The 26110-nt window shown below is 44.1% G+C and overlaps 1 protein-coding gene and 1 long non-coding RNA gene across 10 annotated transcripts in view; one reads left to right on the top strand and one right to left on the bottom strand.

Annotated features, from left to right (window-relative positions):
* LOC310689928 (uncharacterized protein C7orf78) overlaps positions 1-26110 on the bottom strand; it is a 45563-nt gene that overhangs the window by 11877 nt on the left and 7576 nt on the right. Inside the window, exons 1-4 of one of the 9 annotated variants that reach the window (XM_083468505.1) lie at positions 11372-11467; positions 10438-10519; positions 1991-2054; positions 110-571 (exon numbers count right to left, since the gene is read on the bottom strand). In XM_083468505.1, the coding sequence (XP_083324631.1) occupies positions 110-550 (441 nt within the window). In that variant the 5' untranslated portion in view covers positions 551-571; positions 1991-2054; positions 10438-10519; positions 11372-11467. Of the gene's footprint in view, positions 1-109; positions 572-1990; positions 2055-10437; positions 10520-11298; positions 11468-26110 lie in introns of those variants that run through there. The other 8 variants (XM_083468504.1, XM_083468508.1, XM_083468503.1 and 5 more) reach the window with 8 other exon arrangements.
* On the top strand, positions 11580-14162 carry LOC310690091. The gene is made up of 3 exons (XR_014517889.1): positions 11580-11769; positions 12949-12997; positions 13366-14162. It is a non-coding gene; the product is annotated as an uncharacterized lncRNA (long non-coding RNA).

The raw sequence follows: 26110 nt of genomic DNA, 5'->3' as shown, positions 1-26110 counted from the left end.
AAGCCTTGTAGTCTACCCACACCTGGTGCAGCGCATTGCCTCAATCCCCCTCCCCACCAAAGGCCACCCTTTTCCAGTTGCCTCTATCTCAATTCATCCTTCCCTTTACCTGTCTATAGTCGAATGGTTTTGGATCTTGGTATTTGCTGCTCTTGAACTTTCCCATCTTCACGAACATTAGCTGGGCTTCGTAGGGACCCATGTGGGGAAACCTTGTAATGATCTTGGGTTCCTGTTCGCGTTCCACGATGGAGAAAAATAAATTGGACCTTATCCTCTGCAACTCTTCCTGCACCGTGCTTGGGGGCGATTTTTTTTTCAGCTCTTTCGACTTTCCTCGCGGCTTCCTGAGAAGGCCTCGGGTGATATAAAGCCTGTAGCTGAAATCGGGAGGTTGTTTTAGGCAGCTATCCTTTTCCAGAGGGGCTGTGAGTGGCTGAGACTCATTGACTCGATCTCGTTGTAAGGCTAACTCCAGGTTCGTAGCAAATCTCCCCTTCAAACCGAAAGTACACTTCGATTGGTTCCCAGCATGGATATTGGGGAACATTCTGCATTCGCCGCTCTATGCCTAAACAAGGTAAAGAGGTAAAGAGGAAGAGGAATAAGAAGAAAGATTTTGATTATTACTGATTTATCATACAAATTTATTTTTAATACAATTCTGCAGAAAAAAGCTGTTTAAAAACAACAGCAACAACCCATGAAAATAAGCCAGCTGCATCACTTCCTTTGGGCTGACAGAAGAAGTCACCCTCGAAAAAAAACTGGCTAGGTCTGGATTGAGACACATCAAAAAAGTGTTTCAGTTTAAAACGTTCTAAACTTCATCAAGGGAAATCGTGTTTGCGAAAGATGGGACTCCACAGCACCATCTGGTGTCACAGTGTTATAATGCATATAAAGCGCTTTTTCATTCCGAATGTAGCTGATTATAGTGGTACCTCGGGTTAAGTACTTAATTCGTTCCGGAGGTCCTTTCTTAACCTGAAACTGTTCTTAACCTGAAGTACCACTTTAGCTAATAGGGCCTCCTGCTGCTGCCGCGCTGCCGGAGCACGATTTCTGTTCCCATCCTGAAGCAAAGTTCTTATCCCCCGGGGTACTATTTCTGGGTTAGCGGAGTCTGTAACCTGAAGCTTCTGTAACCTGAAGCGTATGTAACCCAAGGTATCACTGTACTAAGTTGTGCTCAGGCAATGAGCAAATTGAAATTGGGGTTGTGGCAGCACATGGTACCCAGCAAAACATCACCACATACATTTTCCCCCCACCCAACAAGAATGCAAAACAAAACAAAAAAAGTTCCTTCCCTGAAGGAAGAATGCAATCAATAGCTAGCTTGTATTCCCATATGCAGATATATTCGCAGCCAGATATTTATGCCTTTATAGAAGTATATCTGTACTGCCAAGATATCAAGGTGGTGTACATGGTTAAAACACAAAACACTGTTTAAAAGTTAATATTTAAGGTGACCGGCTAAGCAAAAATAAAAACTAGACAACTGCAAGGCCTGTCAGCTAAAGAAGTCTGCAAGGGACACCTGAAAGTCCTTAGCAAGGATGCTTACTGAATCTCTCTTGGAAGGTGTTCCAAAGAATAGAATCAGCAACACTCAATGTCCAGCCTGTAGTTTATCCAGGCGGGCCTCTGCTACAGGGAGGAGTGGGAGGCGGGTACAATTAACTGCACTCCTTCAGATGATCACAGTGTTTGAGCTTTATATTAAGCTATCCTGGACCTATGTTGTTCTGGGATTTGTATATCAGCCCAGGAACTCCGAACCTGACATGGAGTAGGCTGTAAAGTACAAACTTGCATTTTTTAGAAATTGTGGTGAGAACTTTTGAAATCTCCTCTGGCCATATACACAGTTCTCCCCGATACTATCACAATTCTGTTAAGTGTTGCCCTAGTTATTAATAACAGTAAAACTGCAACCCTTATAAAGGAGGCAGAGCTGAAGAAGCAAGGAGATTCTACTCACCCTCTCTAAAGCCAAGTCCTTTCCCAAGTGTTTCATGCCGGATCACATTTTTCCCTTTCCAGCCCTGGTTAGAGCAAAGCAAGCACACACAGAGAGAGAGGAGAGTCTCATAACAGCAATGTTTGTTCTGGGAGATGTTTGTGCTCTTCTTTCTTTCTTTCTTTTTTGTTATACAAAGAGGTTTGAATGCATAAATGTATTCAACCCATCTGGGTTGCTAAGAAACAGGACAATTCTTGCCTCAGGACGTCATTCAAAATTCAAAAAAGAGGGGAAAAACAACCCTGAAAAGAGTACCTCTCTTGGCTGTATAAAATGAGCTTGAAACCTAGCAACAAGCTACACCAGTTCAAGGCTATTTTTTTCAAATGCTAGGAAACAGAAAAGTTCACTGAGGGAAATGAAACTGAGGGAAAATGAACAAGATGAAACAGGCCATTGAGAGAGAACCGGCATAAAGACAGTCTTTTTATTCCTGTTCTTATAGGACAAGCTCTCTCCCATATAACAGACTCTCCGAGTGTCACTATTTTCCAGGGACAATCTCGGATTTACAGAAGCCATCCCAGTTTCTGAACTTTTCCTTAGGACATCCCTATTTACATTGGATAAGTGTTGGAGGTTATGCAGTTATCCGTTAACATCTGAAGGCAGTCGCATATAGGGAAGTTATTTAATGTTTAATGTTTATATAATATATATGTTGGAAGCTGCCCAGAGTGACTGGGACAATCCAGTCAGATAGGCAGGGTACAAATACTAAAATTATTATTATGGAATAGGACGTCCCCATTTCATCAGAAAATTTTGGAGGGTATGGTATACCTTTTGCCAAGTTAGTTCCTTTGTACTTGAGTAGTACTCCACAATTTATGGCCAATCAGGGGCGCCGACTTATAAAAAATATTGGGGGGGCCCATACCGGGGTCCTGGGGGAGGGAGAACGCGAGAAGCAGCGCGAGCCTCTGAGAGAACGCGAGACCCCGCGCAGCTGCTGCTCCTGCCTCAAGGCAGCGGGTTGGCCGGGTAGGCGTCGGTTCCTTGCTTGAGCAGGACCCCCGTGCCTGCCCGCCTCCCTCCCTCCAGGTAGACCGGGTAGGAACCTGGCCCTTTGTATAGAAGCGACAGGCAGGCGGCAGGCAGGCAGGCAGGCAGCATGGCCGTCCCCTGCCTGCCTGCCTGCCTGCTTCCAGGTAGACCGGGTAAGAACCTGTACCTTTGTATAGAAGCGCCAGGCGGCCGCAGGCAGGCAGGAAGGCAGCAGGCCAGGGTGCGTGGACGTCCCATGCCTGCCTGCCTGCCTGCCTGCCTTCTTCCAGGTAGACCGGGTAAGAACCTGGACCTTTGTATAGAAGGCAGGCTTGCAGGCAGGCAGGCAGGCGGCTGCTGCTGCTGTTCGGTCGGCGGCTCCTTTGCTTTGCTTGCTGCCGCCCAGGCCCCGGGAGCCACAGAGCCAGCGCCGCCTGAGGAGGAATATCCAGCCCATTCAGAGACGCTGCTGCTTCTCTCTCTCTCTCTCTCTCTCTCTCTCTCTCTCTCTCTCTCTCTCTTGTTGTTGTTCCGTTCGGATTCCCCCTCCCACCCGGCGGCTCCTCTGGCGCGTTCTGGCAGCAGCGGCGGCGGCGGCGGCAGCAGCTCCTCCTGCAAAACATTTTCCCTCTCCCTCGGTGTGTTTGTATTTGCGTGTGCGTGCGCGCGGCGAGCGAGTGCACCTCCTGCCTCTCTCTCCCTCTCTCTCTCCCCCGCCGTGCAATCTCCTCGGGACTCTCCAGTCCTTTTGATGTGGCCGCGGCCGCAGCGCTGGCCCGCCAGACTTTACACGAGGGTTCGCGCACTAATAATTTTCTTAAATTATTGGGGGGGCTCTGCCCCCCCAATCGAATTTTTGAGGGGGCTTGGGCCCCCTCAGGCCCCATGGAGTCGGCGCCTATGTAGCCAATGGATCTAGTTTTAAAATATGGAAAACTAGTCCTGTCTCCAGGAACAGCAGATAGAAAAGGGCCAGTACTGTTGGGAGTTGCAACACTTGCAGTAAGTTATCTGAACCAGCGGAAGGCAATAAACAGAAAGGCAACCTTCTCTTCCCTTGCTGATGATTTGTTTTCTCTCAGGCTTTACTTCCTTTCTCCTTCTCTCTCAGTCAGTTAGTGTTCTGTCTTTTGTTATGACTCCATGATGGCCACATATAAGCTTGTACTTACAATGGCTTTGCTTGCCATTCGTAATAAACCATAAGTTTCTTTATTCTTTCAGTCTGCAGTCTCAAAACAAACAAACACACACACACACATACACACACACACACACACACACACACACACACACATACATACACACAGACAGTGGTACCTCTGTTTACAAACTTAATTTGTTCCGGAGGTCCGTTCTTAACCCGAAACTGTTCTTAACCTGAGGCACGCTTTCACTAATGGGGCCTCCTGCTGCCGCGTGACTTCCACTCACATCCCAGGGCAAAGTTTGCTACCCGGAACACCTACTTCCGGGTTAGCAGAGCTCATTACCCGAAGCATTCATAAGGAGGATGGTACGTAACCCGAGGTTCCACTGTGTGTGTGTGTGTGTGTATACACACACACACACACACACAGTATATGTGTGTGTGTGTGTATACCAAATGAATACATAGTCTGAATCTAGCAGTTCTAGCAGCGGCGTAGCGTGGGTCGTCAGCACCCGGGGCAAGGCAAGTAATTTGCGCCCCTAACCCGGGGCAAGGCAAGTAATTTGTGCCCCCTAACCCCTAACCTGCCGCCGCTGCCAGCTTCTTCTTGCTGCTGCCTGGGCTGGTCTGGTGTGGTTCTCTCCCGCGCTCAGCGCTGCGCTGGGCAGCCGCTGCACTGTCCCTCCCCCAAATAGTCCCTCGCTCTCTCTCCACACTGCACGCCTGGCACCCACCCCCTCCACAGTGGGCGGCGACCCAGCGGCTCGGATCGGATTCGCACAGCCAGCACTGCAGTGAGAGAGAGAGAGTGAGCCAGGTAGGGGCAGAGAGCTGCGAGTGCGAGTGCGCCCCCCCCCAGATGTTGCGCCCGGTGTGGCCGGCCCCCCCTGCACCCCCCACGCTACGCCACTGAGTTCTAATACCATGCTGTGGTAGCACTTAGATGTTTTGATTATCGTTGTGCACAGCCCTTGGCTGCTTTTGGAAGAAGTGTTGTATCCAGTGCTTTTATTCTAAAAAATAAAATAAAAAATGTTTAGGGCTACTCTCATCTTCCTACTCATATTGAAATACTGCCCCTCAATGAGGCCAAACTTAGATTCACAAAATGTTTAGGGGTATGCATCTTGTACCCCCAGAAAAAAGCACTGGTTGTACACCATCACCATCATCAGTGACATGCAAAACTCCAAGGAGCACCAGCGGCAAAGGAAATATAGGGCAACCAATTTGCTGCAAGCAAAGAAACGCTAAAGACAAAAAACATTTCTAGGAGCAAGATGGACACATCCACTAACACATCACATAACAAACCTGCAAGTCAAAAGGATGATATACAAATAATAGTGAGCCTTTATGTCAATCAGCCTGTACTCAGAGTTCCATTTTTTTCTGCTCTTGCTGTGTTTCTTCTTCTTCAATGAAATGCACAGAATATTAAAATGTATAAAAGTTGTCATTTTAAATAGTCGATGTTACAGAGATTTAAGTTAAGAATAAGTACTGGCATCAAGTTAGCCTGAGATTTTCTATCCAAATTGATTGATCGCAGGCATGAATCTAAGTGAATGTGTGAGCATGATATTAACTCCTAATCATAAGGATTGATTCCTGTGTATTAAAGGTGAAGGGAATTCATATATCCGGCATCATCAGGCATGTAAAACCGGGTGGTTCTTTTCTCCACTAGATGGCAGGGTATTACTTGCTATAGTAAGGATAATAATGAAAAAATTTAGAAAAGCAACCACAAATAGTTCTGCAAAATAAATTGATATTTTTCTAACCCAAGGCATTATTTATTTACATCTAAATGAAAGCAGAAATATTGTGAAATGAATAAAAGCAAGAGGCAATGGCATCCAGTTTGGAGAAAGACGAAAGAAAGACAGAACAAAGTATTCCTTCTCCCTCACAGAGTTCCCTGTGAAGAAGGATTGATTGTTAAACCTCTCTGGGTGGGAATGTTAGCTCTGAGGAGAGAATAGGGATCTGCTAGCAACTCTCAGCACCTCAAACAAACTACAGCTCCCAGGATTCTTTGCGGGAAGCCATGACTGGGTGGCCATCTGTCATGGATGCTTTAGCTGAGATTCCTGCATGGCAGGGGATTGGACTAGATGACCCTATGATTGTTTAAAGTGGTACCATAGTGCTTTATATTTATGGTGTGAATGCAGCCAAGGTAGGAGTGCAGCAATCCCTTCAGTGACGCGCATGGCCAGAAGTCAAAGATGGGTGCAGCCAGATGCAAGCATGGGCAGGGCAATGGATGCAACTTCCTTGCCATTCAAAAGTCAGAGGTTTCGACAAACACAAACACGCAGAGCCATCCTCCATCCTCAAAAAGTAGAAGCAGATCAAATTTGAGGACACATTCCAGCCAGCCAAAAGTGTTCATAGAGGACTTGGAGCAAAGTTGGTCAGAGGTTTGGCCCGGTGACGGGGGGTGGGGGCAGGTCTCTAGTGAGCACTGCAAGGTGCCGGAGGCCAGAGTGGGGGCACATTAAGTCCCTGGTCCTTAGATTTCCCTCCCCCCATTGATGAAGTACTTGTGAAACTGAGAAGCATAGCGCTAAGGTGAATCTGAAGGAGTATACGTGAAGGAGCGTCTCCACCCCCATCGTTCAGCCCGGACCTTGAGGTCCAGAGACACCTTCTGGTGGTTCCCTCACTGCAAGAAGGGAGGTTACAGGGAACCAGGCAGAGGGCTTTCTAGGTTGTGGCGCCCGCCCTGTGGAAGGCCCTCCCATCAGATGTCAGGGAAGTAAACAACTATCTGATTTTTAGAAGACATCTGAGGGCAGCCCTCTTTAGGGAAGTTTTTAATGTTTGATGTTTTATCATGTTTTTAATATTCTGTTGGGAGCTGCCCAGATGGGTGGGGTATAAATTATTATTATTATTATTATTATTATTATTATTATTATTATTATTATTATTATTCAGAGTGATTACACAAGCACTAAGGTTGCAGGTTCAGTCCCCATATGAGACAGCTGACAGGGGGTTGGACTGCTAGATGATCCTCAGGGTCCCTCCCAATTCTACAATTGTATATTCTAGGATTACGTGATTCCACCGCGAAACATGCTCTGCGTTCCAGAAAACGTAGAGCTAGAAGATGGATTTTGTGAGGCTCTATGCGGACATCATCACCCAAGGTGCAGACACAATCTCCTATAAAGAGGGAGATTGATAGTTTTGAGCAGGCATAGGCAAACTTGGCCCTCCAGATGTTTTGGGACTACAACTCCCATCATCCCTAGCTAACAGGACCAGTGGTCAGGGATGATGGGAGTTGTAGTCTCAAAACATCTGGAGGGCCGAGTTTGCCTATGCCTGGTTTTGAGTTCTGGTAGACATTCCTGTGCAGTGTATTTGTAACTACAGGATACCATCTCTGTTGCTACAATTTCAAAGGTCTGGATGTTTCCATGAGGGCTAGTAGTGCTGCTGTATTCTCTGCACCAAACCATCTGGAGGATGGAAAGTCCTCCTGATCATGCCATGTAACCAGCGTGAGCAGCCATCTTAGATGTGCTTATGGGCTTCTGCATTGGTTTATTGGCATGAGTCTTCCAAAACAACAGCTGCAGGGGCAACGAAAAAAGACGCCTGAGATTCACACTTGTAGCAAAAGGTCCAGAAAGGTCCATGGGGGAGTTATTGTTGTTTGTACAGTTTGAGAAGTTGAATGATAGTATACATGCCAAATAAAACTATGACAACTGGAAGGGGGGGTAGTACATAACTGATTGGATACAGACTAAAGTCACTACCAGATAACCTTACTGAATGTTCATTCTTGTTTGGTTGCCTGAAGTTGCTGTTCAGCAATGTTGGCTGTTATTTATGGATCATTTGTGCTGATCTGCTTGTGGAGAGGGTAGACAACATTGCATCAGATGTTCCCTCGCACTTTCAAGCGCATTTCCCCATCCAGTATGGACATAGCTGTCAACTTTTCCCTTTTCTTGTGAGGAATCCTATTTGGAATAAGGGAATTTCCCTTAAGAAAAGGGAAATGTTGACAGCTATGAGTATGGGAGGGGGAAGTGGGTTTGTTGTGTAAGAGCTTTAAATCTACCTTAATTGCGCAACCTGGATTTGTCAATAGGTAATTAAATCCTAACTTAGTTGAACCTGCATTGGTCATTACTTACGTCCCATTGATTTCATTGGAGAACAAGTGCAATCCAAACCATGTCTACTTGGAAGTAAGTCCTCCTGGGTTCGGTGGCACTTCAGTGGGCTTAGGTCGGACTGCAGTTTTTGTCGGGATCCAACCCAATATAACATGGTACTTGTCTTAAACGTTCAGTATGGAGAAGGATTGAGTTGTACAAATCCTTTCCCTCACCCCACCCCAAAAAAGCCCTCAAAGTTCTGACAGAATTTTTAAAAACACACAGAAGCAGTGGTACTACTGCTCCACAGTCGCCATCCCATAACAGGATGGGGAAAAATCTAATTGTTGTTAATATGGTATAAAATTATGTGCCATTAAGTTACCATTAAATCAATTACATTCTCTTTCCTAATCTCTGAATATAATGGATTTGGATGTTCACAGGCTGTAGGTTAATTGGAACCTGTTGTGTATAAAGGATAAGCCACGGCTTTCCGGATATATTTACTGCATTATCATTCTATGTGTGTAAATAATTCAATCTGTTTCCTGTAGGCCCCCATCATCCTAGCACTTACTTTTCCTGATATTTTCTCCGACAGGTTTATATTACCTTTTTTTTAAAACTCAATTTCACTGTGCTGAAAATGCTTGACTACACAGACTTCCTCTCATTTCAAACAGCCGTATATTAAATGGGGTTAACTGATGACTGCTCATCATCTCCTGAGGATACAGGATTAGGAGATTTTGTTACAGATAATTAAAGAGGATGTTTGCGCCATCTTCAGCTAAAAATACCTACAGCCTGGATTCTCAGGTTGCAACCATGTTTGGGTCAACCCTTCCATGTTAGCTTAATCTATAGATTATACATTATTATATTCACTGGCAAAAACCATACATCATACTTAATACATTCTTCAATACATAATTTGTTTTCCCATAACTAATTAAATAGTGGGGAGCCTGATTCTCTCTAGAGGTGCAAGTACTTAATTTCAGACCCTGGACGTAATGATCTTAGGAGTCTATAAACCATGTTGCAGCCAGAGGCCATCAAAGTGATGCAAAACAAGATAAAAACAAAATGCAGGTAATGACCAATTGACATGCGTTTGATATGTGCGCAACTGTGCACATCGTGGTGACCTGGAAGTGGCTAGAAAAGGGGGGGACTGGGGGGGGAGTAGGGTAGACCAGGCTTATAGACCTTCCCCGTCACATACAATGACCTAGAATGCAACCCCCACACAAATCAGGGGTTGCCTGTACAGAAAACACAATTTCTAAAAACAATCAAACCCATTTCAACAAACTCTAAAAACAACAAACCAATTCATACAAATGTTCAGTTAGTATTTCCTAATATTTCACACTTCGGGACAGCCTTCTTAAGCAAAATCAACTTCTGCAGTAGGTGCCTATTTCAGAGGACTGGAACTGCCAACACTAAAAGCAGGATCTCTAGTGGGAAATGTAGAGACACCCCTTGTTATAGCCTAAACAATCCCTTCATACCTCAGATTCAAGGCCAGAGCTAAGAGACATTTAGTTTCAGAGTTCAAAAGTGTTATTTTAAGGCTGCATAGTCCTAATCTATATACTGTTAAAGAAACCGCAAATCAAACAACACACAATGTTCCGTTTTCAGAGACTCCAAGATTAATCTATCGGTCCTTTAAATGGAAATAATACTAGCTTAAAGAACTATGTATTCGTGATTTACTTATTATAAAGTTTGGGTTTTTTTATCGCATGTTGCCATTTAAGTGGCGCCCAAGGCTCCTACGAATGAAGGTTTAATATCAACAATTAACACTGAGCTAGAAAGTGACATTGAAAGCTGAAGCCAAACGGCAATATCCACCATAAAAGTAAGCAATAAAATGAGTGAAATAGCAAACGCAGGAGTCAATTGTACATCACTGATTAAAAGCTTGAGAGAATAAAATTGCCTTCAATCTGTGCTCAAAAGGTCACGTGCTAGGTGGCAGCCAAGATCCCTGGAGAACCTATTCCTCAACTGAGGAGTCACCACCAAAAAGGCCTTGCCTTCGTGGGGTCACACCCATCACATCTGAAGATATTGACACGGGATGCACATGCTGTTAATAACATAGAACGACCTACCTCTTCCCACCTGTACTGTAGATCCTGTGCCACATGGTGATTCCCTATAGCAACGGAGGGTCCAAATCCCTTGTTTGTCAACCTGAAAACAGCAATATGTCCTAATCAGTTTATGGCAGAGATGGAGAAATTGTGGTCCTCCAGATACTGTTGGACTATACTTTCCAACATCCCTGACCATCATCCCTGCTGTCTGGGGTTGATGGCAGATGGGGTCAGCAATGTCTGGAGGCCCACAGGTTCGTTCCCTTCTTCTGTTTTTCTACTTTAGCAATGGGTAGCTCCAATCTTGCCAGCCTCACTGATTTCAGAGGTATAGAATTAGGTACAAGATGGAGTCCTACGTAGGATTAAGCCCGGTCACTATATGCCATATCATCATCATCATTATTAAAACCCTAAAAAGTCCACACCAGGTCATGAACAATAAAACTGTAGGAATATTGTCTGTGTCTTTAGCTTGCCTTTTAACAAAACCTGTGGGAGAGGCTTAAAAGGGGTCACTGGACCAGGTATTTAAACCTAATGATTGTCTGCAAAATCTCTCTTTATGCCACTGGAAGGGGAAAGCAGGCCAAGTGGAACATTTTGTTAATCGGGTATGTTAAAGTTTATATACTCTTGCAATTCAAGGGACACTGTACTGCCCTTTGTGGCCATTGCTGAGATTTATACATTTATTTACAGTAACTTCAAATGTCCTGCAGGCTGCGTTATCAATCAGAGTTGTGGACAAACTATTTCTTTGTTGGCAGTGCCTCACTATTGGGCGAAAGTTAATTTGGAATATTAGTCTCTCATGTTGGAATTCAGAAAATATCAAGGAAGCTTGGAAATGAAGGAGATCATTAAAGTTCCTACCTATCTGCACTCTTTCCCTGATCCCCCTTTCCCTCTGACTCGGTTGCTTTTAGAACACATACATTAATTCTACCTTTGTCTGCGTACAGAAACAAAAGACACCCTAACAACTCCCAATGGATGAGACACAGAGCCATGCAGGCGAATAGCTCAGATCACGACGCTGCTCGATGATGTAGGGCTCCTTCCATCCGGAAGCATGCCTGTGATCTCACAAAAGCCGGTTCATGACAAGCAACCCAAAGGAAGATCCATGCGTGACCTCACAAAGGACAGCTAGGAGAACAGAAATTCCAGGCACTTGTTACTCTAGGCAACTCCAAAGCATTTTGCTGCACCTTTCCCCCTTCCGGATACAGAAGCCAATCAGATTGGCAATTGAATCTCCACTCAACACGGACAACTGGACATCCTTGTCTACTGTATTCTCTAATCCTGAACCATCCCTTTTATATTACTGATCACCAAGAGGTGCTTAACACGCTTGACTGAAGTACACTATAAAGATTCACCCTTAAGAAGCAGCTCCGAAGTGACCTCTCCGGGGTGCAAGCCTGGGCAGTCTGTATGGAAGTACTGGGCTGCCCAGGTGACAAGACCCCCTTCTTGGCCTTGCCGATGTGATCCAAAGGAAAGCAGAGCAATATGCTTGGCACCAGCTTGGCTGCAGGAGTTGCAGGAAGGAGGTGTACAAGACACCATCCAACAGTCTTAGGGACTCCACTCCAAATTTGTGTAGGGTCTACTCCCTACTCTTTTCTTCTCCCAAAGATATCCTGCAAGGCAGAAGAGGTTCAGGATCAGAATTTCCCTTCTCTTAGATGAGCTCCCTTTCCAGGTTGACAAGCCCCATCTGCTTCTCACTTCCCCCCACAGGAGCCAGTTCCTTGGGGCTTCACCCCCCTTAAATATTTGAGGGGTCTGGGAGCTCCCAAAGTTGATAGGTATTGCCATTCAAATGGTGTGCATGCACCATGTGTTGTGATCAATTATGTGGGGCGGGGCTTACCTGGGTCCCCCCAATATTTTATTCAACTTGGCAGGCACCCTTGCTTCCCTCTACAGCACATGCAGAAACTGCCTTCTTGATCATTGGACCTATTCTTGGTCTCGTTTGCTCGATCCACCAGAGCCTGTCTTCACATGCAGGGGAAGCAGCCCAGTCAGGACTTAAGAAAAACATTCTGCACATCCCCAGAGTCTGTCTCTCTTTTCTGCTTTAAGTTCAGAGCCCTGGCATTTGAAATCAGCCTTTGGAGCTGAGTCCAGTTAAACCCTGGCTCAGATTAACTCCACAGACACATATAAGAAAAAGCATATATAGGGTTTTGGAACGTACAGTATTCCCAAATATTGGTTTCCACTCTCTTCATTGTTTATTTGGCTTGAGACCAGGTTGGAATTTCACAAAAACAGAGCCAGAGAACTGTGGGCGGAAGGGAAATAGCTTGCTAGCACTCTTGTGCAAGAGCTTAAACGAGAGTCCAGCCCTGCAGTTGCTACACAGATACGGTTAGGTACTCTGGGAATGTGGTCTGTCTGAAACCTTGGAGAGTCGCTGCCAGACAATGCAGACAATCTGGGTCTGACTTGGCAGCTTCCAATGTACGTTGTTGAGTTTAACTTTTCTCATGCAACATTCTAGCACAGATGCACTTTGAACTCCAGCGCCCATCATCCCCAGCCAGCAAGGCCAAGGGTAAGAGAGGATGGAAATTGTAGCTCTGCAACATTTGGAGGGCCACAGGTGCCCCATCCCCAATCTAATAAACCAGCCCTTTTACACATGGATGGGGACTTGGGGACAATCGAGAGACATTCTGTTTAGGAGCTCCAAGGAAGAACAGCCTTTGAAGACCAGTGCAATTTCTGTGGAAGCATATCAGACAATTCATTTTTTCTTCCATCCACGGAGACCCTTGCCTCACTAAGCTCCTGTTATTTATGCTTTTAATGTCCTTGTGGGAGTCTTTCTTCTTTTCTTTTCTTTTCTTTTTGTTTTTTTGTCCAAGCTGTAAACCAGCAGATGATTGAATACACAGGAAATTTGCCATATCTTTTTCACAGATGCTGTCAGATGGGTGAAACAAGGAAATGGAAGGAAGCACAGATCGAAGGATTATCACTCTGTGATTCTACAAGCGTTTGGTACGATTCAATGGCCACTTATATTGATGTAGATCCATTAGCAGAGTCAGTGAATTGCTCCCTTGTGCGAGATTTGCCGGCTCTGTGGATGCTGTGCAGAGACGATTCAACAATCAGCTGTGAGGCTGGTGGTGCATAAGTTGTATGTGACCACTTTGCTAGTGATGGAAAAGACAACACTTCCATAGCTTATCTCAGCAAAGAAAGGGGTACTTTTTATTACCGACAATTTATCGTTTCCCAATGTTTGGATTTGAACAGAGGTATTTCCTTTGGATCTCAGAATTCAGAATGCAATGGTGTCCTCTTAATAAACACAAAGGGACAATTGACAAATCTTAAAAGCTTAACATTTCCATGAACAGGAAACAGAATCAAAGTTCAGCTTTTATGAACTACTACCGGGTGCCGACACATATTATTATTTTGTTAATAGCCTTCAACACTGAGAAACAGGAAATTGAGAACAGAATGACCGTTTTAAAAGATCAGGAATTTCCCCACCTTGGTTGATTGATTGATTGATTGATTGATTGATTGATTGACTGACTGATTGATGCTTTTAAAAGAAAATCTATGTGCTATTTTACCACACCATACATTCATTAGTTTCCTTAATATGCATATGCTACCTCACTAAGGGGCTAGCAAATGTTCTAGTCATACAAAGACACTTAAAAACTGACCTAAAAGTGCTTCCAGGCTTCTTTTTAAAAACAAAAAAACATGAATTTTCTACTAATAACGGGGCTCCTTCTCTCTCTCCCTCCCCATCTCTCTTTCTCTGAGTTAGTGTTTCCCTTCTTCTTCTTTGGCGATCACTCATAGCCAAGTAAGATTGCCTTCCATAAACATGGTTTTAACAGTGAGCCCGCAAGTGACTGTGGAGGCCAATTCTGGACCCACACGTCCTTCCACAGTGGGGACATAGGTTTCCAGGCGGAAGTTGATCGTGGTGAGGGTTTGCCAAGCATGCGTTCCTCTTAGTGCGTTTCTCCTTTTTGTCCTGAGCTCGAGTGTCTTCAAAGCCCATGACACCTTTGGTAAAGGATGTTCCTCTTCTTTTTTTAAACATAATTTTTATTAACAGGCCTATCCAATCACATTATTTCCAAATCATATTACTTCCAAATTATACAGCCAGATTTTTAAATTTTGTTGCGTGTACCCTTACATCAAGCTCCGAACGAGAATCAAAACATCACTTCTGCTACTGCTTTTATCAAACGGTTCTATCCAGATCTGTCCAAATAGTCTCTTTATTACTTCTTCATCTTCTTGTTGTTATCATGTATTCCTTTCTTTGCAATCTCTGATAGTCTTCACAAGCAGGTTAGGAACAAACAACATCTGCATGGGTTTTGCACACTCCAAAAGTCATATCTCATAAGGACAGCCGCCATTCCTCCCCTTCTTCGAAAATTTATCCTCGGTTTGTCCTATTAATTTCCCCAAGTTTGCCACGTATATCACAAAGGGGCTCTGCCAGGTTATCACATTCAATCCATCATTTACATTCCAATGACCCTGGTCCTCCTCCCCTCGTCTTTCTTCGACAAGCCTGTCTTAGCAAGACGCCATTAAAAACTGCGTCATAGAATTTTTCCTCCGCACTCCATATTTACCAGTCCTCTCTTCAATCAATAATTCACTCCACACAGCTCTTAAATTCTTGCTTGCGATTAGTAAAAGGCGACGATTCGTCTCTCTGGGGTGGAGGTTTATAAATACTCACATGAGGCAAAGAAAATAAAAGTTTTTTCCTCCACCCCCCGCCTCTTTTTTCGCTCCGCACATACCAGTCTCGTAATGGTGGACATCGCTTGATTTATTTGTCTCCTCCCATCGCTCCAAACACAGAGATGCATTAATCAGCAGCCTTATCTCTCGAACTTTGCTTGATGTAAGTGCTTCAGCTTCATTCCAATTATATATTTCCAATTATATTTTCGAGCTGAAGCGAACCAGGGCGCTGATTGGAGACAGCATCAGGAAGCGCCGAACCCATCGAGGGCTGATGCCAAATGTCCTGCATCCCCTTCTTTCGAATCCGGGGGTGCATTATGGACGTCGCTGGCAAGGCTGTCCCCCCCCCCATCTCCTTGGGGGGGGGGTAGGAAGACTGCATACTTCCCATAGCAGCCTCTTTATTACCTCGTGTGGGTCGGGGAGATGTTATTGTTGGCCATCCTCCAATGCGCCACCTGGTGGCCCCCCGGTAAAGGACGTTCTTCAATTGGAGCACTTGCAGGCCAGTGTTTCCCAGTTGGTGTTTATACTACATTTTTAAAGATTTGCCTTGAGAGAGCCTTTAAACCTCTTGTTGACCACCAGCATTACACTTTCCGTTTTTAAGTTCGAAATAGAGTACAGGTAGTTGCTTTGGAAGACAATCATCAGGCATCCGCACAACATGACCAGTCCAACGAAGTTGATGTTGAAGAATCATTGCTTCCACTCTGGTGATCTTTGCTTCTTCCAGTACACTGATATTAGTTCACCTGTCTTCCCACATGATGTGTAAAATTTTTTTGGAGATACTGTTGATGGAATCTTTTGAGGAGTTGGAGATGGCGTTTATAAGTGGCCAATATTTCACAAGCATACAGTAAGGTTGGTAGGACAAGTGTTTCCCTAACTTGCACTTGGCTAAACCTATGGGTGAACCTATAGGTGAGGAACCTCAGGCCATGCAGCCAAATAAGGTTCTCCATGCCTTTCCTCAGACCTTTCTCCTCCTTGTCCAGGAGGCAAGACTGTGGCCGCACTACAACTACCTGTGTTGGTGCACTGAGACCCAAAAACAGCCACAGTCTGAAAGCGGCCCTGGTGTTTCTTCCTGTTTTTTCTTCCTGTCCTCTTCCTAGTTTTGTGGTCATTTAGCTAAAAGTAAATATATAACACAAAGCAAGCAAACATACAAGATATAATTGAAAGTGATTTAAATCCCACTCTTGTTCACAAGGAGCTGCTAGCTCTGCTGCTGGCTGCAGCCAGACTAGAAATCCCCACAAGTTGGAAGTCTGCACTGGATCTCTCTAGGGATGGATGATTTGAGAGGGTGTGGGACCGCTGCTTTGTCTGAGAATTTAACCCATCACAGGAGGGTGATAAGAGGGGTTAAGAAATACGACCATTTTGAGGTTGCATGATCTCTGTTTATATGCCTCACAAATAAAAATAATGTGCTGCATAGCCCCCCCCCCAACAACACATGCCTAAAATTGATTCCCTTTGCAGAATCTATTTCATTATGTCTGCAAAAGTGTACTGAACCTTCTGTTTATTTCATTCTAACTGCAACAATGTGCTCCACACACTTGTTGTTCTTTATTCATTGTTCGTCTTGTCTGCATGTTGTTGTTTTTGAAAACTCAATAAACACATTTTAAAAAATAATAATAATGAGTTATATAGAGCAGATGGGACGCGGGTGGCGCTGTGGGTAAAAGCCTCAGCGCCTAGGGCTTGCCGATCGAAAGGTCGGCGGTTCGAATCCCCGCAGCGGGGTGCGCTCCCGTTGCTCGGTCCCAGCGCCTGCCAACCTAGCAGTTCGAAAGCACCCCCGGGTGCAAGTAGATAAATAGGGACCGCTTACTAGCGGGAAGGTAAACGGCGTTTCCGTGTGCAGCTCTGGCTCGCCAGAGCAGCGATGTCACGCTGGCCACGTGACCCGGAAGTGTCTGTGTACAGCGCTGGCCCCCGGCCTCTTGAGTGAGATGGGCGCACAACCCTAGAGTCTGTCAAGACTGGCCCGTACGGGCAGGGGTACCTTTACCTTTATATAGAGCAGATGCTCAGATTACCCGCTGAATTACAGGGGGGTCAAATAATCCATTTGTAATTACAAATCTGAATGAAAGCCATTTTAACTCTCTGCAGATCATCCATCCATCAACTACCTATATGATGATACATTTTCTTCTCTATCACAGCTGTCCAGCCCAGGTCCTAAGCAATTAGTGAATCACTCAAGCTCAAATTTGTGGCTTTGAACAGCAAATCTTCCCCTCACTAAGTGTTTATTATCATTTTAAATACTTAACCTGTCCACAAGACATTTTACTTTCTTAACCAAATGGCATTAAAAAGTGCTTTGTCCGGCCTTCTGTGAATCAGATATCTTATCTCAGTAACGATATTTCGAAAGGCTCCTAGCTATGAACAAAGACGGTGTTGTGCTCACATCGTGTTAAAAGAATCCTGCGAATTATGATTGAAAAGTGAAGCCTCTGAAATCCCATCGCTATAGGAGGGAGAGTGGAAGGAAGTGTAATTTTACCAAAATGTAAATGGGGAGGGGGAAGCCACACAAAAAGAGAGAGAGGTATTGTATCTCGGAAACCCATTTAGGATTGGAAAATATGTCAAACTCTGCTCTGACACCCGCAATGCTAAAGATTCAGATTTGCATAGAAATTTCCATCCGTGGTATTTTGATTATAGTCAGCTGGTCTTCCTTGCAAGTTTCAATCAAGTCACATCCCCTAGCCTAATGCATGGCAAACCTGTTTTGCCTCTGGATATCAAGTCTTACGGTCCTGGTAGAGAAATTTCACACCTCCCTCAAAAAACGTATGTAGATCTAACAGTACAATCCTATAAGTGTTTAGTAAGCCCTGCTGAGTTCAATAGGATTTTAGCAAACCTTAAGAACATAACAAGAACCAGCTGCATCAGACCAGTGTCCCATTCAGCCCTACATCCTGACCCCACAGTGGCCAACCAAGTGCCCCAGTAGAAAATCTGCAAGCAGGACATGAGCCCAAGGGCCCTCTCCCCTCCTGTGGTTTCCAGCAACTGGTATTCAGAAAAATTACTGTCTCCAACCATGGTAGCAGGGCAGAGCTATTGTGGCTAGTGGCTATTGATAGTCTACCCAGATGTCAGCTTGACCATCCAATTTATAATAGGGGCAAGCAGAATATAATATGGAAGAATGGTATAAAGAGGCGTGGGATGTATCTATTACTGATAAATTAACATGTGCCACTGAGGTAAGATGAGGACTGCGCAGGAGAAATGATTTCGAAGAGATACGGAAGGTGTTTGTACTGTTAAAATGGAAAGGGGTCAAACCATCGCAAGATGTGTTGAAATTTTGCAATGTTGGATAGTTACAATGGAATGGTCTCAGTGGTGGGGTGCACATTTCTATTCTTATTTATTTATGGTTATTACTTTGTCAAAAGAAGAAGAAGAAGAAGGGGAAGGGGAAAAGGAGGGGGGAATAGAATCGCCCACAGCCATCCCTGGGTGTGCACAAACCACCAAACCTCCAGTCAACAGCCAGCCAAACTGACCCACTGCACCTATGGCCTTTTCCACCCATCCTTTGTATTTGCAAAGGGTGTTTGAACATCTAAAATAGTCTGATGTTGCAAGAGCTCCTAAACTTTCAGTCTCTTTTTTGTTTCATTTCTAAAGGTCATTTTTATAGGTAAGCCTGGGTTTCAAACATGTCAAAATCAACTCCATATATATATGCAGCCTAGTTTGCATTCTATGTAGAAGCTTTTAATGAAGTTTTACAAAGGGAGAGTAGCAATGATTGGAACTGAGACTGCTCAACGTGTAGTTTGTGGGACTTTCAGGATCTGCATGGGAGCGACCTTCATGCCAAAACAGCAATCATAGCAATACCCTGCCCACAGTTTAATTTCATGCCATGCCAACTTCTGCTACTCACTACACATGACTTGATTTGTGCCAAGGCTCAGTCGTGGCATCTGTTTTCAGTGCCAAGTTTCCAACTCCAGAACACAAGCAGAAAGAACAGAATTTAAAAGGGCCTCTGAGCAAATCCAGAGTGCATTTCTGTCTCTATCCAAATAAGGGTCTCAATTCTAGACTGAAAGATGACCTTTCCAGACTGATTTGAGCCCCAACATCCTTCCACCACTCTAAATTAAGTACTGTCAACATGACTGTGCATGGAAACTTCCCATTTTGCAGTTCTATTTGTTGTCACAAAAATGTGGGGAACTGTTCCAGTATTCCTTGCATGATATATTAATTTGAATTACAGACTAAATAACCTCCGGTGTGATCCACTTGGGCTGTGTACACATTAATGTTTACTCTGGTTCCAGTGTGCTCTCACGCCTGGCCTTTGAAGCTGTGTCCCAACAACATGAGTCACAATTTATCTCTAGCCTGGAGCTACGTGATGCACTTCCCCTCAAACCAGCTCCCATCCTATTTGCTGCATTCACTCCACAGTTAAGCTGTGGTATGTGCATTTGAGGCAGCCATTGTGCGTGTGCAGATGAGTCTCACTGAATATGAGTTTGGGGTGTTGCAGATGTGTGAGAGGACATCAGGTAATGCACATCAGGAGAAGACACCCCTACCCTTATCTCTTGTGTGTATAGAACAGGCATAGGCAAACTCGGCCCTCCAGATGTTTTGGGACTACAACTCCCATGATCCCTAGCTAACAGGGCCAGTGGTCAGGGATGATGGGAATCTTAGTTCCAAAACATCTGGAGGGTCAAGTTTGCCTATGCCTGGTACAGAAACATGCAAATGCAACGTGGAACCCTGTGGAAGAACTGTTTTAAACTGCTAATAGGCATATAACCCTAGATATGTTGGCTGTGGTGCAAATAAGGAGGCATTAAAATATCCAGGCTTGGAATCTAGGTATATATTTGCATAAGATACTTTAATACAGAGTTCCTCTGGTACAAGTAAAAACGAAATGCAGGATTCATCTTTTTAAACTTTTTTTTAACCATGCATTTATAAAAGTGCTTTTAGAAGCTGCTTCATGGAGGTTTCAGGTTTTCCAAGATGCTGCCTGCTGTTCCCATCCTTAAACATGAAGGTTTTTAAAGACATGATTTGTTTTCAAGCTGCTAAGAATTAGACATGCATGACATAAATTTACCTAGCTGTGTCAAGTTTGCTCAGGCACTGCCAGAGTGACTTGCTATGATGACTAAAACTGGGAGAGGCATTAAGCAAGGCTACAGTTAAAAACAGGGTGTTTTAAAAATATATAGCAGAGAGAGCCGACAAGCTCCACTCTGCCTATGGTTAACTTTCATTGATTTGTCCTATAATGGTAATGGTAAAGGGAACCCTGACCATTAGGTCCAGTTGCGGACGACTCTGGGGTTGCAGCGCTCATCTCGCTTTATTGGCTGAGGGAGCCGGCGTGCAGCTTCCGGGTCATGTGGCCAGCATGACTAAGCCCTTCTGATGAACCAGAACAGCGCACGGAAATGCCATTTACCTTCCCGCCGGAGTGGTACCTATTTATCTACTTGCACTTTGACGTGCTTTCGAACTGCTAGGTTGGCAGGAGCAGGGACTGAGCAATGGGAGCTCACCCCATCAGCAGCAAATAGTTGGGGGGAAACTGTGACTTTAACTGCATCTGTTAGAAGTCGCACTATACGGGTTCTGAGACTCTGAGTCATAGAGTCAACGTTGGGCTGCTTGTGGAAGAATCAAGAGAGCTCTTAATGGATTGGTGGGAAATCTGATAAAGCTTTTTGTTAAAAATGGGTGCGTCACTTTTAAATAACTAGCTCTGTTATGGCTGTTTCTTAAGATAAAACACATGGAGCTTTTGCGTTTCAGAAACACACACCTTCCTTAGGATTCCGAGTAACACTTTTATTAATGGATGCCTTGGATACAAAACAGAGGGTTATAGCTTTGCTAATGTTTCCTTTTAAAAAAGAAAAGATAAACAAGGAAATTAAAAGATTTGAGGCTTATTGTTCAAAGTTATGGCTGCAGCTGCATCACATGAAATAGAGCTGGGAAAAGGATGCTTTGGAATACCAGTTATAGGCATCACTAGGGGGTGTGTGTGGCTTGGGGGCTTCCCATTGGGGCATCTGGTTAGACACTGTGAGAACAGGATGCTGGTCCAGATCTGAAAGCGCGTCTGTATTTTGGAATTGTTAAATTTTGCAAATAGGGTGCCAAAGTGTCAAAATGACTAGGTGGGAAATAATCATACCGTGGACAAAATTTCCTAATTGTGGCCAGATTATTCTGTCGCTCGATATCATAGAGGCGCTGTCTAATTAAATTATTCGCTTTACTGAAGCCCAGTGTTAATAACTGTTGTGGTTATAAACCAGAAAAGTAAAGCTTTTGGTTGACAATTTTAGTCCCAGTGCTCTCATGACAATCTTGCGATACTAAGGGTCTGCATTAGCATCTGGCATCCTTGGCCATCTTTCTGGAGCTCTGGCAGTGCTCACAGATAACACTTGCATATCCTTCAACATTTCTCGGGTGAAAATAGGGATGTCTTATTCCATCATCATCATCATCATCATCATCATCATCATTTTACTATTTATACTCCACCCATCTTGACTATGGGAGGCTTCATAATAACATAATAATACACTAAACATTTAAAAATCTTCCCTATACAGGCCTGCCTTCAGGTGTCTTCTAAAGATTACATCGTTACTTATCTCCTTGCCTCAGGCATCACATAACTCCACACCCTTCAACATTTCTCCAATGAAAATAGGAACCTCCTAAGGAAAAGAGGGGCATTCTGGGATCAAATCAGAAACCAGACTGGCTTCTGTAAATCTGTTCCTGGAAAATAGGGACACTTGGAGGGTCTGTAGCACTTGCCCTGGGCCCTCCTTAAGTTTGCATGCAGCCTGTGAGAATGATGGGCAGCAGAAGTAACTTGGGAAAGGTTTAAGGGAGGTAAAAATAGGATGAAGGGTGACCCACAGGGCAGGGACTGACTTGCTTATGAGAAGTTAGTTCCTTTGAGTAGGTGAGAGGTGCATTTAATTAAGATTCAATTTATTTAAAAATTGTGATAATTATAGAGAGGTGGGATGAACTGGATGAATCTTCTCTTGCCAAGGCCAAACTGAATCAAAATGGCAAAGCAGGATGAGCACTCTTCATTCATTACAGGAAAAGTTTCACAGATGCAATTAGATTCTCCTTAGCTTCTTATTGTTGACTTCATATCACCAGATCACCATCTGCAAAGCCCTTTACTTGTTTTTCATTAGCTCTGGGATCAGAAGCTGCCACTCAGCGAACCTCTCTCTGTGGCAGAACAAGATGACCAAAGAAAGAAAAGCCCTGAAGCAAAATTCTGCCTTTGTCTTGGTCTGAAGAACACAGTAGTTTCATTATACTCTGAAGGCCATCATTATCGTTGTTCTAAATAGCATCCTCTACAAGAAGCCACATGTTCTTTTTAAAAAAAAATGCTGCACACTTTACACCTTCTGCATAACTCCTGCTAGGACTTACGAACACTCTTCAAGGGTAGTGAAAAAGCTGCCACAGAAGTAAATTGTGTGTTCTGATATACAGTGAGGTTACAAAAGGTACAATAATGATAATATCAATTAAAACTACCATAACCATAACCATAAAATCAGAAAACCATTGATGAATCCATATTTTCTTTAACAGGAAAAGGAAATAGCGATGGCAAAATTCAGTTTCAAGGATGCCTACTCAGAAACAAGCCCTATTGAATTCAGTGGAGCTTACTCTTAGGTAAATGATGTGAGACTTGAAGGCTAAAGTCTTTAAAAAAGATCCTAAAACACCCTCACCGCCTTCTAACATTTACTAACTGGCCTCAACTGCTTTCGGCCATCTCAGAAAGTTGTTTTTTAATGGGCTTTGACGTTTATAGTGAGACTTTTATGGAAGTTCTCTCAGAACTACCATTGAGATAAACCTTGGCTCAAACTTGCACCAATGGTGGCCTTGCAGGGTTAGATTAACAGCAGGAAAATCCTTCAGGGTGATCATAGCAACAAATGGATAGGCTACAAAATGTAAGCTTCTTACAGAGCAAAGACCAGCAGTATACTTTTAGTGCCTGACAACTCACAAAAGATGAAGACCAAAATGGTGAGATGTGCTGTTTTGTAGAACAGGAACAACCCCTGCTGTGCATCAGTCCCTTAAGAAAAGCTTCCAAGTGGTGAAAATCTAATGCAAATTTGTTTTACTGCAATCCACCATAATCTTACCATTTCTCACAATATCTTTTCCCTTTAATAAGCTCTACTGTCCACTAATTAAGAAAGTCCACAAATGTCTACACACAGAGAATTATAAATTTTGTTGTTACTAAAAAGTTGGCTCCCTCAGCCTGAAAGTGAGATGAGCGCTGCACCCCAAAGTCACCTTGACTGGACTTAACCATCCAGGGGTCCTTTACCTTTTAACTTTAGTGGAGATTATACATTGCTGCAGCCTGAAAGTACCATAATCAATGACCCTAACACAGCACAGATTTACCAGTTCGCTATTTCTTTTATCAATGTGAGTGTTAAGTGGTGTTTGGATTTTTTCAAAATAATTAAAAAAGGAAGAAACAAAACAGGAGTATGTTTAAATGTTACAATGATGATAACCAAGTATCTACAAAATGGCCAAGAAACTGGACAGCTTATTGCCTGTCGCTTGCACAGCTCCTTAGACAAAGCTTGAGGGACAGTTGACTGTGAAGGGAAAATTACCCTGGCCGAAAAAAGGTAACAAGGACAGGATTGACAGAATAATTACCGTAAGTTGTCCAGGAGACTAATATGCATGAATCAGCTCCCCTGGAGCCTGCTGTTCAGATTATACCTTTGGAAGTTGGCCCAATGTTGTTTTCTAGTGATTAATGTTGCACACTGATGCCTGGTCCTGTAATCAACATGTCAGGTTTCTTAGAAAGAGCGGTTCCAAGTTTTAAACAAAGTCTGGCCCTCTGTTTTAAAGGAGTACCTTTTGCTAACTTTGATTTAAAATAAAAATATACACCTACTACTCAGGACATTGGAGTATCGTCAAAAATCATATAACGATGTGTGATCTTGAGCAATCTCTTACAAAACCAGCATACATCTGCAGAGTTCAATATCAAAGCAATGTGTAAACCAAGGAGATTTACAGAAGAACCCTGTGTGTTTAAGAATTAAGTGCCTCTGAGTTCAGTAAGACTTACTCCCTGTTAAGGGTGTTTAGGATTTCAAGCTTAGAAGGATAAACAAAAGGATACACAAGAACCCTCTTAAGGTGTTCTGGCTACTGTGTAAACTAACACATAAGCAGGAGGATACCAGAACAAATGCATTAACTCTGCCCCCTCCAGTCATCCCCCACACGTTCGTAGAATTGTAAACCTGGAGGAGTCCACGAGGGTCATCTACTCCACCCTCTGCAATGCAGGAATCTTTTGCCCAATGTGGGGCTCGAACCCACAACCCTGAGATTATGAGTCTCATGCTCTACCAAGTGAGTTATCCCAGGGAGGGCAACAGTTCCTTGCTTAAGGCAATGAGCCTCCTTTCACTCTTGTGGGCTCTCTGATTTCCAGCATTTTGCATCACATGGGGAACCTACATCAGAACATAAGAAGAGCTGTGCTGGATTAGCTCAACAGCCAACTGAGTCCAGCATCCCATTCTCACAGTGGCCAACCAGATGCCTATGAGAAGTCCGCTAGCAGGACTAGAGTGCTACAGACTCTCCCCCACTTGTGATTCCCAGGTTATCTGAAGGTAGTCTTTCAAATAACCTGGTCCGGAACCATTTAGGGTTTTCTATATCAATACCAGCATTTGGTTTTGGGCCCAGAAACAAACAAGCAGTCAATGCAACTAGTGCAGTTATAGGTGTATTGTGTTCCAAGCATCCGGCTTCAACAAGCAGCTGGGCAGCTGCATTTTTACCAACTGGGAGTCTAGTCTGGGTGTAACCAGGGCATGAGAAATTGAGGCAAAGTCCATATTTTAAAAAGGGTTGCAGCTGGTGTGTTACCTGCACATCCAGAAATTGCACTGAGATCAAGACACAAGCTTGGGAGAACAACACCATCTAGAACAGGGGTTGGCAAGGTTTATCTTGCCTGGGCTGGATCAGTCCCGCGGAGATCCCTCCGTGGGCCAGATCATGCGCAGGCCCGTGTGCAGACGCGATTACTGGCTTCGTGGAAGTGGGTCCTCGCGCCGTGCTGCGCCGGTTTAGCACAGCACATGAGCGGGCAATTCGGTGCAGGGGCAGCTCATGGGCCGGTCAAATGACCTCCGCAGGCCACTTCCAGCCCATGGGCCTTAGGTTGCTGTGACCCCTGATCTAGAACCATTTGGAAATGGCCATTGATTTCCCAGCCCACACCCAAGGACCTTCATCTTATCTGGATTAAGTTTCGCTCATTTGCCTGTATCCATCCAAAAGCCACCTCTAGACACCTGGTTAAGATTTCTGGAAACTCCCTGGGATTAGTTAACAGAAACAAGAAGCAAAACTGAGTATCATCCACATAGGATCTGGCTAACTACCTGCTCCTTATATTTTCCTACAAAACAAACCATGGCACAGCTGTGGGGCATTTTATGACCCTTGGGGACCCTTCCAGCTCTTTGATACTGTGATTCTATGAAAGACCCAATGTGCTAAATGTATGCAGAATTAGTCTAACATTCTGTTACTACTGCCAGCAGTGATTTCTGTACAATGGGCATAATCCAGACAATTTTGTTTGTGTTTGGTCCAAGGTGTTTGGAATCAAGACTAACCACTAAGCCAAATCCTAAAAGCTGGACTCTTCTGATTTGTTGGGTTTTTCATAATTCTGCCTGTGTGCCTGGCATTGTCCACTTCCCCTATTTCTGCTGGAAATGTTGGTAATTTATTTCCTACCCTG

The sequence above is a fragment of the Podarcis liolepis genome, assembly GCF_965112155.1.
Source record: "Podarcis liolepis genome assembly, chromosome: 12".
Lineage (NCBI taxonomy): Eukaryota > Metazoa > Chordata > Lepidosauria > Squamata > Lacertidae > Podarcis > Podarcis liolepis.
The sequence above is the reverse complement of the archived record's forward strand: the minus strand, read 5'-3'. Positions and strand labels throughout refer to the sequence as shown.